The 15,637-nt window shown below is 47.0% G+C and overlaps 1 protein-coding gene across 8 annotated transcripts in view; it reads right to left on the bottom strand.

The window, feature by feature from the left end:
- Positions 1 to 15,179, bottom strand: part of LOC147615287 (uncharacterized) — an 81,651-nt gene extending 66,472 nt beyond the window's left edge. For 6 of the 8 annotated variants that reach the window (XR_015262809.1, XR_015262811.1, XR_015262810.1 and 3 more), the window contains exons 1-3: positions 15,005 to 15,179; positions 14,814 to 14,927; positions 2,735 to 2,852 (exon numbers count right to left, since the gene is read on the bottom strand). Coding sequence is in view for 3 of the 8 variants with exons in the window: in XM_086779366.1 (XP_086635492.1) it covers positions 2,735 to 2,852; positions 14,814 to 14,927; positions 15,005 to 15,124 (352 nt within the window). In the remaining 5 variants the exon portion in view is untranslated. Of the gene's footprint in view, positions 1 to 2,671; positions 2,853 to 14,813; positions 14,928 to 15,004 lie in introns of those variants that run through there. The other 2 variants (XR_015262813.1, XR_015262812.1) reach the window with 2 other exon arrangements.
- Positions 15,180 to 15,637: the final 458 nt, after the last annotated feature.

Genomic DNA, 15,637 nt, shown 5'->3' with positions numbered 1-15,637 from the left:
CAGTATTGAGGATCGTAATAGGCCTCCAATGCCGAATGTCATCTGATACTCCCTCCCCCTTGGGGATAAGATAGATCAAGCCCTCTGAAAAGCTCTGCGGCATCACCCCAGTGTCCAAAACATGCTGAAAGCCCCTGCGGAGGCCTGGCCCCAAAAGGTCCCAATAGCGCATAAAAAAGGCCGGCGTCAGACCGTCCTCCCCTGGGCAACTATGTCGCGGGAGGACCCTCAAGGCCTCGGCAAGCTCAGTCTCTGACAGAGGCGCACCTAGAACTGTACGCATATGGTCTGTGACCCTCCTCTGCACATGGGCCCACACAGTCTGTCTGCAAACATCTCGATCCTCAGTGGCTGGCTCCGCAGAAAGCAGGTCACTATAAAATGCAGTGGCAATGGCTCTGATCTCCCCGAGCTCAGTAGCTACCGATCCATCCGGTCTACCAAGCTGGCGGACTCCTGCTCGCGCATGACGGGGTCCAGTGATCTCAAAAAACTCTCCAGTCACTCTATCACCAAGCTGCGTCCACTGAGAGGCCTGACGACGATAGTAAAACTCATGTCTCTGCTCCTCTACCTCTCTAACCTCCTGGCATGCCTGGCTCAGCTGGGACGCCACCCACTCACATGCAGGCTGCTGCTCCTGAAGGCGCTGTAGCGAAGCAAGGCTGCGTCTCAGGCGTTGCTCCCGCTCGCGAATCTCTCCCAGTCGTGTCAAAGCTGCAGCGTGTAGAAAAGAGCTAAGATCAATGAGTCCCTCGGCACACTGGCCCGCTGCATCCTGGTCAGAGCACTGACTATCATGCCAGATCCTCTCAATGTCCTCAGCGAGACTGGGATCTGTAAGTACCCTCTCTGGGATCCCTAATTAATTCTCCCATCACAATGATCAGAAAACTCGATTTTGAGACCAGCTTTTGCAAGTGCTGAGACAAAAAATAAGATTCTTGCGAATTCCAGGTACAATGATCAGAAAACTCGAGTTTGAGACCTTGCTACTGCTTCTTTTTCTCTCTCTTTATAATTCCTGCATTCCTCAATTACATGACCAGGTTTCCAACAATAGTTGCATCTCTTCTTCTTCTCACTCTTCTCCTCTTTAGACTTAGGAGGATCTGAATGGGCTTGTGCTTTGCCCTTAGGTTTAGCACTAGAACCAACCCCAGATTTTCCTTTGCCATGATAGGAGGCAACAAAAGCCTGATCTATAGCAACCATGTTATTCCAATTGGAACGAGATTGCTCTTCCTATAACAAGAGCTCTACCAATCATCAAATGTGTACAAATCTATATTTCGAAGAGTGGTAGCAAATCCTTGATAGGATTCAAGCAAACCATTGAGAACCGTAGAGAGACAAGTGAACTGTCAAGTATCACGTGTACCACCACTAGAACCAGAATCACTCATTCCAACAATGAATCCTCCTAATGTGCTAGCAAGACTAGCAAGACTTAACTTAGCACCAAATACATATACCCACAAATTCTTTGCAATCAGTACATGCTTCATCATATATGCCGGCATGGGATAGTTAGTCCCATCAAGCTTGTCCTTAGCAGAGAGCATCCCAAATACATCATTATTAGCCATGTCCCAAGGTAATTGACAACCTGTCCCAAGCTTGCTGTAGCAAACCTCCACTGAAAGGCAAGCTTCTGTGATGCCCAACGATTCACTGACGACAAGGACCTGCAAATGTACCCAAGATGATGTACCTCATGGATATGATGTAACCTTTTGGTCTCATAGGTCATTTTCCTTTTGAAGACGTTAATACAACTTTCTTTCTTTCTTTCTTTCTTTCTTTCTCTCTCTCTCTCTCTCTCTCAAACAACATGTGGTGCTTTGTTCTTCTGAAAATACACGCAATCATGCAGGGATCAAAAGATGGCCTCTCAAAAAAAATCATTTGATACATTAGTAATGTCTTACTCTATGAAATGGACATGTGGAGGCCGCCTTGCCAATGATAGTGTTCAGATGGTGCAGATCCAGCAGGTTTTGGCCATCTAAGCCCAAGCGAGCAGCCTATGTCAGGGACGGATTGCCAAATTGGAGCATTTTCAGACAATGCCCTGTCAGCCTGCTGTACCAGATCCTAAGGCCGGCAGATCTTTTCTGTTTTTGCTAAGTTTCTGGACTGGTTCTGGACTCCAGATGCTAGCTAAATTCTGCTCGCATGCTCAGGGCTACGAGACAACAATAGGGGGGTGGAAGGCCCTTTTATGGGGTAAGTCTCTCCCCTTGCTGCTTATCAGCCTGGGGTTTCTCCTGTTTGGGCATCCAAAGGCCCTTAGGTGCTGCCTATGGGCTGCAAACAAGCCCTTACACAGGCCGAAACCTTACGTCCTTTGTCCATGCTATATTTCTTTTCCTGCTGTCTACACCTTGCTACATCTGTTCTCACCCTGTAGTTTCCATAGGGCTTTGCCTTGAGGCACTCAAATCTCCCATCACATGTGTGCACCTACTCCACCCCTGGTGCATCCCTACCGATCTGTAAACTCAATGACCTTGTCCCTTTAGCATGCAAAATAACAAAAACAGCAATTAAAGAGCTCCAATGCCCCCTTTAAAGCATATTTGAAAATTGCATTGGGGGTGGTACAAATAATTTAATTCACAAAAACAAAACTTTTGGATGCAAAGAAACAAGAAAATGTGAAGGTTACTCATATAATTCGTTCAAGAGTCTCTCTCAAGAATGCATGAAAAGAATCAGGCAAGATTTGGACCGGATCCTGACATTGAAGGTGAACTTTTACTGCAATCGCACACGGCTCGCCAAACACCTAGCGTATGCACACCACAACTCTGGAGAAAAGAGCATGTTGAGAGAGTTCCCTTGTCTATCTGCAAAGCCACTCAAAGTGGTTAGTATAATCGTGTCTCCCACTGAATACATGTGAACATACTGAATACATGTCACATACTGGACGTCACATGCATCAATGCCCAAACTCCCAATCCAACTTCCAGAAAAGTGGTGACAATCTTCCTTGCCATGTTATAGACTAGGACTCTCTTCATGCGAGATTAAACTCCAAATTTTATCATGTAACGGTACAAAACACTATGCTCTACAACCTTTTACTGTGCTTAACGCGTGGAAAGAATCTAGAGGTTCAAAGTTATGCTAAGCTCTACCGGTCTTGTAAATACTTGGTCGTTTGTATATGTATGTAAGTACAGTGAGTGTTGGACTATATATCATTTCCAAAGGGTCTACATCACCTTTTTCATGCTTGTACTGGTCAATTTATGAGACCCTGCATTGGCATACTTGGCAGATATTATTTGCGATTTTTCTACCATTTTTTAGGCATTTTATGCTACTGGACAGCTGTCGGCCTCCTACAGCTGGCCGACCAGCTCTCTGGAGGGGTATATAAGGGTGCTCACCCTTCCCCTCACTTTTCATCTCATTCTTGCATATCTGTTGGAGGTCATTGGCTGTAGCAACAGTCTCTTATGCTTGTAAGCACCTACGGGCTTCCCTCGTGCTCATTTTCAGCAATAATCAACTGTTTCCAGCCTTCTACAATTTGTGCTTTGCACCTACAACCTATGATGCTCTTTCTTTCATGGTATCAGAGCCAAACGCTGACCTACACGTAAGGAATTGCTGCGCTTTCCTGATTGGAGCAGAGGCTTCATCATTGCTGCGTTTTTTCTGCATCTGTACTGTTGGACTGCTGCGTTTTTGCTGTTGGAGGCTGAAGCTCTCTTCTAGGTGGTGAGGACAAGATTCCTGAGAGATTTGCTTTCTCTATTTCTCTTTCCTCCCTCTCTTCTTTCTCTCCTCTTGCTGTGCACAGCTTCAGAGGAGGCTATTTGCTGTTTTTTACAGCCCTCTTTCTTCAAAGAAAGTTTCTTGTCAGAGGACATGGCTTCAGGAGATTTCTCTACTGTTGCTCAGTTTCTTGTCAGAGGACATGGCTTCAGGAGATTTCTCTACTGCTGCTCCTTCTCCCGTGGATACTCCAACTCCTTCATTGCTTGGATCCCCTGCTCCCGCTCTCCAAGTGGTTCCTCTTCCCAATCTTTCTTCTTTGAATTTCTCTCATCCAGGTCTTGCTCCCACCCCTGCCCATATGGCATATACCATCCTACAATCCTCCCCAAGTCACTGACTCCATGAAGCTTACAGCAACCAACTATCATACATGGTCTTTCTACACTCAGTTATTGTTGGTAGGAGCCGGTGTGTGGATGGCTATCTCCACACCTCACTTGGTGAACCCTGCTTTGAGAAGCATATTGGATGCTCGGGCTCATCTTATCATCATCCATTGCATGACTCCCACCATACAAGCACAGTTTGTCTCTACCCGAAGTAATGCTCATCAGATGTGGACGGAGATCCAAAGGAGGTATGGGAAAGTTTCGACAATAAAGATTGCCAAATTGGAGTCAGATATGGAGAAGCTTATAATCAATAAGTCAGATAACTTGATTGAAAAGATTAGAGAGTTCACCCTATCAAGCTGCAGCTTGAGGAGTATGGGAGCACCATCAACAATCCCATCCATAAACTTCTTGGTAAATTGCCTGCTTCCTTTGATTCTTTTAAGGATAAAGTTATTTCCGTGATCCTCTCCCCCCTTTTGAGGAAGTCGTGAGTTATCTCCACAACAAGTGCATGCTTCACGGAAAAGGCAAGTTTGAGTCTCTTTTGTTGCCTCTAACAAGGGCAAAGGCAAAGGTGGAAAAGGGACCTCCAACAACAACATTAACAAAAACAAAGGCAAAGGCAAGAGTAAACAGGATTCAAAGGAGCCCAAGGACAAAAGCACTGAACAAGATTACTATGGCAGGACAGGTCATACTGAAGCTCGCTGCTTTGCTCGTCATGATGACTCTCGAGCAGCCAAAGCCAAGTATAAAGCCCAAGATGCTTCCAAAGCATCTGACAAGGACAACACCAAAGATAAGGGCAAGGATAAAGTTTCACAGAAGGGATCTGCCAAAGTTACATACATAGCAAACTGCCATGACAGATACATCAAGATTCACTCTTCGTGATCATAGCGATGACTTCTCCAAAAGAGGTCAGTGACACACCTGAAGCGATGGAATGGGTTGGTGAAGGTGGTACTTCTACACACGTGACCAATCAAGCCCATATCTTGGAGGATTACCAGACTCTCTCTTCTTTAGTTTGTATCGGCAACAACTCTTTGCTTCATGTCACCGGTGTTGGTAATGTTTCTTTGGGTTCTTCTGCCACCTTACCATAGTTGCATTCAAACTACGTTTGGATGTAATCGAAACATTCCAAACGTTTGGAACGTTCACTAACGTTTGGAAACATAGTGAACGTGCACTTTTGATTTTATTCGTTAAAAAAACGGATGCCTCTGAGCAGCCTTTGTACGTGCGTGTGGCAGCCTCTGTGTGGCGCTCAAGTCTTCTCCTGCGGGCGTCTCTATGCGCCGCTCAAGTCTCTCTCTCTCTCTCTCTCTCTCTCTCAGACGCTCAAGTCTCTCCCTCTCTCACTCCCACAAAATTGAAACTAAAGGTTATATAGTATTAGTAAGTGCTTTAATGTTCATTGATGAATCTTCAAACTTTATATTTCAAAATTTTATAAGTAAACTATAAATTTTGTATATATATATATATATATATATATCGGGGCAGCATTCACTACGTTTGGAATCTTTTCAGCACGTTTTCCAAACGTACTAAATGTATCGTTCACTACATTTGGAACCACCTTGCACCTTACATGATGTTTTGTATGTACCACGGATTTCCAAAAATCTGTTTTCACTATACAAAGCTTCTCAGAAGAGACTTGGTGTGTACTTTGATGAGGTCATTGAAGTGATTGACAGGAAGACTCTCTTGGTTGTTGCCAATGGAGTCCATAATGGGGATCTCTACAAGATCACCAATTTTTCTTCCCAGATCCCTTGCACTGACTAACATATTCATCAGCTTTTCTCCCCCTTGATGGCTTTGGTTTCTAAGGCAGATACTTCTCTGTGGCATTCTCGCTTCAGTCATGTACCCATTGCTGCCTTACAGAAGTTCCATTCTCAGCAGGTTGTCAACGGACTACCTCAGCTCACGTCTCTTTCACGCATTTGCTCATCATACATGATGGGCAAGCATCATCGAGATGCGTTTCCAGAGGAGGCCACTCATCGAGCAACCCGAAGACTGGAGCCTATACATGCAGATCTTGATGGACCTATGGAGGTTAAGTCTCTTGGAGGGGCTCGATATTTTCTTCTTCTTGTGGATGATTCACTTGCAGAGTCTGGGTATGTTTTCTGGCTCACAAGTCAGATGCTTTCACTAATTTCAAGACTTCGATCGCGATGGTAAAAAATCAGTCTAGGAATACAGTTTCATTTCTCCGAACAGATAATGGTGGCGAGTTTATACCGTTTGATAACTTCCTTGCGTCAAAGGGCATTCACCGACAAACCACAGTTCCTTACACTCCTTAGCAGAATGGAGTTGTGGAACAGAAGAACCGGACCGTAAAAGAGATGGCTCATTCTTTGTTGCATCATTCAAGTCTCCCTCTGCTTTCTGGGGTGAAGTTGTGGCTACCTCAGTTTATCTCATTAACCGCTCTCTCACAAAAGCGGTTGAGGGGATGACTCCGGAGGAGGCTTTTACAGGACACAAGCCTTCTGTTTCTCATCTACGTGTTTTTAGTTGTGTTGCTTATGTGCACGTCCCATATTAGAAGATGTCAAAATCCTCCAGACATCTATGCCATGCGGAAGGATTTCTTGGAGCATGATGGATTCACTTATGTAAAAGTTGGTGACTTTAATGAGGAATTTGAGTTGGTGACTCTAAGTCAGTAAGAAGAGTTGGCGACTCTGACGACTGTAGTTATGCATTCATGTAAGGGTTGGTGACCCTAGTGTCTACATAAACTATGAAAGAGTTGGTGACTCATTTCAGTGAGTATGTTAACTCATAAAAGGGTTGGTGATCCTAGTGAGTTAGTTGGGCTCATGTAAGGGCAATGGCTCTAGTGAGAACAACATTTGGATCCAACATGGGTGGTGCCAATGGTCGCGACAGTTTTGGTGTACAAGATGGCAAGTTGGGAGATTTAATCCAAATTATCGCGCACAAGCATTTGCCTTTGAAATGCACTTGCATGTGTGACTTGTTTTGTTTGTCTCAACATTGCATGGTATTTTGCCTGTGAATGTCCACAAGCATCGCGGACACCAGGACAACCCATGGACGCAGGTGTGCACACCTGTTTGGGACTAAGGCGGTGAATTTTATGTGTTTTGCAAGTGGTAAGTGTGCACACTCAACCTTATTTAATTATTATTTCTTTGTTTACTAAAGTCTATGGTTGCAGGTTCACATTCATTAAAGTTTGGGCAAACAAACTTATAATTTATAAGAGAGTTCACATCGGGCTGGACTATTTTAATGAACCAAGACCAATTTTTAGGTTTGGTCACCCAAGCATAGACCAGAAACGCACAAGTTGCTAAAAGTTACCTTGGGGGCTATTTTTGCCAGACACGAGTTGCTTTTCTAGGTGCTTGGGGTGTGCAGTAAGGAAGGTCAGCCAAGAGAGCTGATCTACTTCTTCTCTAGGGAACATAGGGCTCTTGAACAACAAGGAAGAGAGCTGGCCGACTCCATCTACTGCTGCCAGACAGCTGGCCGACTCATGGTCGACTTCCTCTACTCGCTTGTCTTTTGGCTGGCTGTACTGAATTACAGCAAATCTCAGCCATACTTCAAGGGTTTTCCTTGAGATGGAACAGACACAGGTTGTTGTAGGCATATGCTCACTTATGGTAGTGCTATTTGTGTGAACAGGGCTTAACCAAGGGCACTTTTTCCCATGTGGTTTTTCCCCTTGGACATCAAGTGTGAAAGGACACTTATTTTGTACTTCTATATTATATGGATGTGGCACACATGCAAGGGTTGACTTGCATTTTGTGGATACCACACTTTTGGCTCTCTCTCTCTCTCTCTCTCATTTCTGTGTGTGAGCTTCTCTATCTTGCACCTAACCCTAATGTGCAGGTTTGTGTGTGTGAGTGTGTGAGTCCAACACCCAACAATTGGTATCAGAGCTGGGAGCTGGGAGCTGGCCCTGAAATTCTGCCGCTGGAAGAAAACCTACAGATTTCCGTCGCTCTGCGGAATTCCGTCGCCGTCCGTCCGACAGTTCTGTCGACGCAGGTTTCGTCCGTCGATTCCGGTCGGCAGTTCCATCGCCTCTGCCAGCGTCAGCTAGTTCCGGCCACAAGAAGCCGGCGGCACTAGTGGGGAGCCCACCGCCGCCGCTCAGCCCGCAGGCGGCACCTCCATGCCTAGCCGGGCGGCCATAGTGCGCATAAGCCCGCCGCCGCCCAGCAGCGCCCCCACTCCGTCACGGTTCCGTTCCGGCCGCCCTTGTTGTTCCGCTCCGGCTGCCTTCGACGTTGCATTCCGGCCGCCAAGAGCCACCGCCGACACATCATTGCCTCGTTCCGGCCGGGCCACCGTCGCTTCTCCCCTCCGGTCGCCTTCGCTGCTCCCCTGGCCGCCCAGAGCCGTCCGTCGACTCCCGTGCGTACCCGCCAACGACTCCCGTGCTCGTCCTGCACCTACCACCTCCAGCGCGTGCCCAGTTATTGGCTCCCGCCCGTTCCGGCTTGCCTGCGGCCTCCGTCTGCACCTGCGCGCTCGCCCTGCGCCTACCACCTCCGTCCGCACTATTCGCACCCTTCGCCTGGCCTCTCCGCTCTGTGCAGCTCCAGCGGCTCCCTGCCGCTCAGACCCCTAGTGGCACCTGCGCGAGCAGCCCGCCTCTGCTCGCGCTTGCGTGCCCCGACACCTGCACCTGGCCTGCCGCCTGCAAGCAAAGCAACACATCTGGACCTGGACTGACGCCTGCAAGAGAAGTCCCTGCCATCCGTACTACACTCGCCTGCAGGCACTTTACATGTGAGTGAAAATATGCATTGAAATATTCAAATTTTGCGGACACTTCTGTGCAGGTCAAATTCAAAGGAAAGTTGCAAGTGCAATTTGGGGGATTTCTCAATTTGAGGCCAAATTGAAAAATTGCAATTTGGGGGTTTTCAAAATTGAGGTCAAAATCGGCAAATTGAACCTCTTTCAGTTGTAGAAATTTGGGGCTTTTGTGAAAATTGGCCAATTAAATGCACATTGAAGCGATTGGAGTGCATAAAAATTGGGGATTTTCAGATTGGAGCATGCTGTGATTTGTTGCGTATGTATACACATTGTGTGTAATTGGACAATTTGGTGCAGGTTTACACTTGCTTTGGTTTGCAGGCATACATTTGCACAGGACATTTGGTTGCCTGGCAGTGCACATTGGTGCTTGGTTTGCTTGCAGGTATATTTTGTTGACCCAGGAGGACAAGTTGGATGGATCTAACTACTCCCTCTGGAGTTTCATGATCCGGTATTTTACTAGTCGGCCAGCTCATCTGCTCCAGTCGGCTAGCATATTCAGTCCCAATCAGCCAGCACTCCTCACCTATAAATAGGTGGGGCTGGCCTCACTTTTCATTTAGTCTTGTACATATTTTGCTCCCTCACTTATGAGACTATCTATGGGGACTTTTGCTTCAGTATATTCAGCATAGTTGCTCCATATCTCTCTCTCTCTTGCGCTCTCTATTCAGCACACTCTAGTGCCCTTTGCTTCCGCTCTGTGCACTCTCTCACGCCGCATTGTCCTCCGTCGCGAACAATAAAGAAGCAAGATGTCACCAGCCAAGATCTTCTCACGAACAAAGTGATCTGGTATCTCTATGTGCTTTGGAAGACCGGGTTCCGAGCAATTGCAATACAGCTCTGGTTATCGCACTAGATGACCGTGGGCTCCTTCTATGGAAACCCAATCTCGCCAAGCAACCTCCGCAACCCCACAACCTCGCAAGCAGCACCGCGAGAAGCACCACAAGCAGCCCAGTACTCTACCTCTGTAGACGACGAGGCAATAGTTGGCTGCCTCTTGCAGCTCCATGAAACAACTCCTGAGCTGAGGGTAAAACTGTAGCTTGATGTAGATCTCCTTGTGTCTGGATCTCCTCCCCAATCTGAGTCACTCCAACCTTGGAGTCGAACTCGGTCCTTCATTTCACCTCCAATGGCGTAGAAGAGTCCAAGATCCTTCGTACCCTGCAGATACCGCAAGATCCGCAATCCTGCGTCCCAATGAGACTTCAATGGCGTCTGCATAAACGAGCTCAACGATCCCACAGGAAAGCTCAAGTCCAATCTGGTGTTCAGCAACCATATCAATGAACCAACCAGCTTCCAGTACAGAGAGGCATCAACTGGCTCACAAGGATCATTAACTATAAGTTTTGTGTTCGGGTCCATCGATGACGTGATAGGCTTGCAGTTCTCCATCCCAAAGGCCTCAAGCAACTCAAAGGCATACTCCTGCTGAGAGACAAAGAACCCCCTCTGGGTCTGCAAGATCTCCAATCCCAAGAAGAAGTGGAGTAAGCCTAAATCGGTCATCTCAAACTCCTTTGATAAGGCAGCCTTCGTCACTGCAATGTGCTCCACATGACCGCCAATGAGAATGAAGTCATTCACATAAAGGATGATCAACGTGACCATGCCGCCTTCCCGAAAGAGATACAAGTTAGGATCTGCAACTGATCTCTGAAATCCAATGCGTGGAAAGAAGGAATCAATCTTCTGATTCCATGCCCTGGGAGCCTACTTAAGACCATACAAGGCCTTCCGCAACCTGTAAACCGTCCCTTTTGATCCTGGAACCTCAAAGCTTGGAGGGCGCTCAACATACACCTCCTCCTACAGGTCACCATTAAGGAACGCAGATTTCACATCCATCTGGAATACGGGCCACCGCTGAGAAGAAGCAAGGGCAAGAACGGTCTAAATCCTGGTCATCCTCGTTGTCGGTGCAAAGGTATCTTCATAGTCGATGCCAAGCCGCTAAGCATAACCCTTAGCCACAGGTCTGGTTTTGTGTTTGTCCACCGACCCATCTGACATATACTTGGTCTTAAAGACCCACTTGACACCAATGACAGACCGTTTCAACGGCCTCGGCACCAACTCCAAAGTTTTATTCTTCTCTGTGGCATCTAGTTCCACCTACATGGCTTTCCTCCAAGTATCCTGTGCAAGGGCTTCCTTGACAGAAGTGGGCTCTTTGTCCCGCATGATACGAGACATCAAAGCATAGTTTACCTGTAAGAGCTCTGCTGAATGACTTTTGTCACGAACTCTGTGCGATCTTCGAGGTCTGTCCTCTGTGGTCCGTTTGGAGGGAAACTCCGCAACACCCGACTCCTGAAGGGTGTCTACCAACCACCTAGGTACTCGAACAGAACGCGGAGCCTCCTGCTGCCTGCAGGGGCTCATCTCCAGCCGCGGGCTCAACCTCCTCTGACTGAGGCTGTCCAACCAAAACAATCGACTGGGAACCATATGGGTCTCCAAGGAGTGGCGGCTCATCAACACTGGAAACTGGAACATGCAAACCACATCTCTGCTGACGACGACGACCTCGTTCCTCTCTAGATCATACAACCTGTATCCCTTGGAAAGAGAGTTAAATCCCACAAAAACAAGCTTTTGGGACTTTGAGTCAAGCTTCCCCCTCTGCTTCTTTGGAATGTGAACATATGCATCACTCCCAAACACACAGAAATGGGAGACATCTGGTAGCCTGCCAAAATACGCCTCAAAGGGAGTCATATTCAGTATTGAAGTCGTTGGAGAACGGTTGAGGATATGGACAGCCGTAGCCACAACCTCCCCCCAAAGTAGACGAGGAAGATCACGATGCTCCAGCATCGTCCTCACCATCTCCACCACAATCATGTTCTTACGCTCAACCAGTCCATTCTCTGAAGGCGAACCTGTATTGGCCAGCTCCAGCTTGATGCCATGTTCCGCACAAAACCACACGAATGCATTGGAAGAAAACTCTCCTCCTTTGTCAGTCCTAAGAATCTTTATCTGCAAGCCAAACTCTTTCTTCACCATCACATGCCACTCCTTGAACCGAGCAAAAACAAGGATGGCGTCTGCATAGGTCCACAAAAGTTAATGTGTACCAACTCCAAAGATTTCGAAGCCCACCTGGAAGCCTGCTTTGGAAAAGATTCCCTGTGCTACTTACTACGAATACAAGAACTATAGCGTCCCTGCCTGCTGCCTACACCTCGCAAGCCAACCACCATCTGGTCCCGGAAAGCTCACCACAACACATCCACATTCAAGTGGCCAAACCGAAAGTGCCACAAGTTCACCAATTAGAGAGTCTGTCAATGAGGAGAGTGCTGAGAGTTTGTATATACCATTCTCCACTCCGCCTTTCCAAACAACCTGGCCAGTCTCTCAGTCCCACAGAGCTCCTCAAACTCCACCCAGAAGCCAGTCTTGCAAACCTCATGCACTAACAACAAATGAAAACCAAGTGCGAGAACGTAAGGAACACGAGAGGAATGCTTCCCCCCTCTGCCGTCGAGAATGATCTCCATCCGGCCCTCACTGTGAAGAGGTATGTCAGAATTGTTGCCAATGAAAATGCGACCTGACTGCCGTTTAAGATCCTGAAAGAAGCCACGGGAAGGAGTCATGTGCCTGGAAACACCACTATCAAGAATCCATTTCCGAGTATCCTTGGCGGTGAAGACAACTGCCTCCTCACTCGAAGAAGATGAAGCATCGGTGTCCAACATCTCCAAGTGCACAAAGGCTGGAGTCTTTGTAGCTAAAGCTGAAGAATCAGCACTCTTCCCAGTCCGCTTGGGACACATCCTCCAATAGTGGCCTTTCTTACCACAATCATTATAGGTCCTCTCGGCCTTCAGTTTCTCGCGGTCTGAATCGGGCTTCTTCTCAGAAGACTTCTCCGATGAAGACTTTCCTTTGTCCTTGTTGTTGTTATTACGACCTTTCGACCGCTGGCCAGTCAAGGCCTCAGAACCTCTGCCTTGTGGAGGGTTCGTAAATCGCTCTTCCTGGTCCAAGACCATTGGCACAAGCTTTTCCCATGTGATGGTGCTGAGCCTGCCACACTGGTGATCAAAGAGGAGTAAAATGCCGAGTACTGAAAGGACAAGTGGAACAACAACATGATGGCCATATCCTCAGACGATATCTCTTCCCCGCCTAGAGAACCTCCTGCTGAAGAGCTTGCAACTTCTTGATGTGCTCCCGCATCGTCGACGACTTTGCAGGATTCATCACCCGAATCTGAACTTCTGAGGAGATTCTCTTCATGGGTGATACCCTGTTGTACAAAGAAGCCAAATGCTACCAAATCCCTCTGGCTAGCGTCATATGCTTTATATGATTGATCACCTGTGGTGTGCAGTTTAAAGCATTAACACGATCCCGTAACTGTGCATGTGCCTCCCGTTCCTTTCGTATAGAGGGTAACTCCCCATCTTCCAACTCCGACCGTGGAACCCCAACAACAATGAAATCAGCCAAGTCATAAGACTCCAAAATAGACTCCATCATTACCTTCCATATGCTGTAGTTGTTCCCGTCCAACTGTCGGTCCACCAGGAATATGGGGAGTGTTGGGATCTTCACGTGCTTCTCAACCATCTCAAGCAAATCTGCCATCGCAAGGATTCACAAGGTCTTGTGAAGGAAGGACGGGTGGGAAAAAAGAAGAAGAAGAGGCTGCAAAAAAAATGCAAGGTGGCTGTCCAACGGTGATGGCCATCTTCTACTCTCCAAGTCCCGTACAGCCCAAACAGTCTCCAATCAACACCTCAAATCAGCGACCTCTCACTGTTTCCAAGCGGGCTCTAATACCGTGTCAGAATGCACAACGGAAATGAAGACAACTACTATAGAGAGCAAGACACAGATGAAAGAGAGAGCGAAGCTGAGTAACTTTGCTATATACACCATAGAAAATCCCGAAAATATACAGAATGGAGTGTGGAGGCAAGGGGCCATGTTATATGGCCCCTAGCTGCTGGTCGGCCAGCCCATAAACAGGCCGACAACAGCCTGATTGCTCACGAATAGCAACAACATCAATCGGCCAGTATAAGTCCAATCGGCCAGTACTGAGGAAGTGGCCGGGTAGCACCAAAGCAGTTGGGCAGCTCATGAAGGCAACTGACAGTCCATACACCTCCAGAAAAATAGGAAAAATATACGGAGAGTGAGGAAAAGTGGGAAGACACTAAAACGGGCGAGCACACCCACAATAGAGGCCCTGACATAGTGTACAGACCGGAGATGACGGCTAACATGTTTGTATGTATGCATGCTATTATGGTATGTATGGTGCATGTATGTACTTGAGTGCTCAGATACATGTATGTGTGTGTGTGTGTGTGAAAGTGTCTGACATATGCTGTCTGAACATGAATCGGTTCCGCTCCAAATTGTCCACATGGCCTAGAACCATACCCAGGAGAACACAACATAAGGCCGGAGCGCAACTGTTAGCACTCCAAATATCCAGAATTGTTTCCCAAAAGAGTGTGCGGGAAATCTAATGCACAAGCAAGCTGAAACCCTGTCCAAGAGTAGTCTGGAATGTGGACAGGTCCAAAGAAGGTGCGACACCGTCTATGCGTACCACATCGGCGACATGACAAGGCTCAGATACACCATTGTATAGTGCATATTCTTTCGCGGGTTTCACCTCGCACTAAGGTTTCCCACTAGTAATATATCATTACTTCAAAAAAAAAAAGTGTATGATTGCATGAATGTGTGTCATGTATGTACATAAAGATATGATATGTGTATGGTGTGATTTGAATGTGTGTATGTATAGGAAACCAGTAAATACAGAGAACATAGTTTCAAAACACTGAAACTCACTAGGAAAGTCGACTCGTGGGTGAAGGTGAAAGGAAAGTCGTGGAGGACAGCTCCCATCCTCATCTGCTCTTCATAGCGCTGGCAATCATGCCTGTGCTCGGGCCAGTGCAGACGCTGCCACAGTAGCTAAGTGATAAGCTTAATGGATTTTTTTGGGGTCTCTGTAGGAGGAGCAAGGGGGGGAAACGAACCTGGTGATAAGGTGAGCAATAGCGAACCGCACCGCAGGCGCCACAGCGAATGGAAGGTGGGCCTGCGCAAGGGCGCCCTAAGTATTCGCCTGAGCAATGCATTGTCATCTTCTCCACCATAATCCGCTAAATCCTAATCCCTATGTTTTCCCCAAGTATTTCTTTGTTAAAACAAGTATTTTGAAAGCTAATATCGAGTCCACCTATCACTCACTTTCCAGTGTTTGATCCTTTACAACTTAGACTATAATCTGCTAAATCCTAATCTCTATGTTTTTCTCCAGTATTTCTTTGTTAAAACAAGTTGTTGGATCTTAGTTTGAAAACAGCCATAATATCGAGTCCACCGTGCCACCCCCATTTTTCAGTGTTTGATCCTTTACAACTTAGACCAGTTCCATAAGCTTTTCCTAACCCCTTCCGATCCCATGGGTCTAACCTTCCCCCCTACCCCACCGGGCCTATGAAGCCGATGTGAACTCACACAACCATAATCAAAATTCTCTTTTTCATTACACACATACACAACTGAATACAGAGTTTACACATGCACTCCATTGAAAAACATTTCTTTCAATAGTAACAAAAGAAATACTTTTAACGGTCCAATAAAAAAATCCAGATTAATATCGT

This window comes from Cibotium barometz, chromosome 40 (assembly GCF_041138505.1).
Source record: "Cibotium barometz isolate CiBa-2024 chromosome 40, ASM4113850v1, whole genome shotgun sequence".
NCBI lineage: Eukaryota > Viridiplantae > Streptophyta > Polypodiopsida > Cyatheales > Cibotiaceae > Cibotium > Cibotium barometz.
Note: the sequence above shows the minus strand (reverse complement) of the source record. Positions and strands in the feature narration are given on the sequence as shown.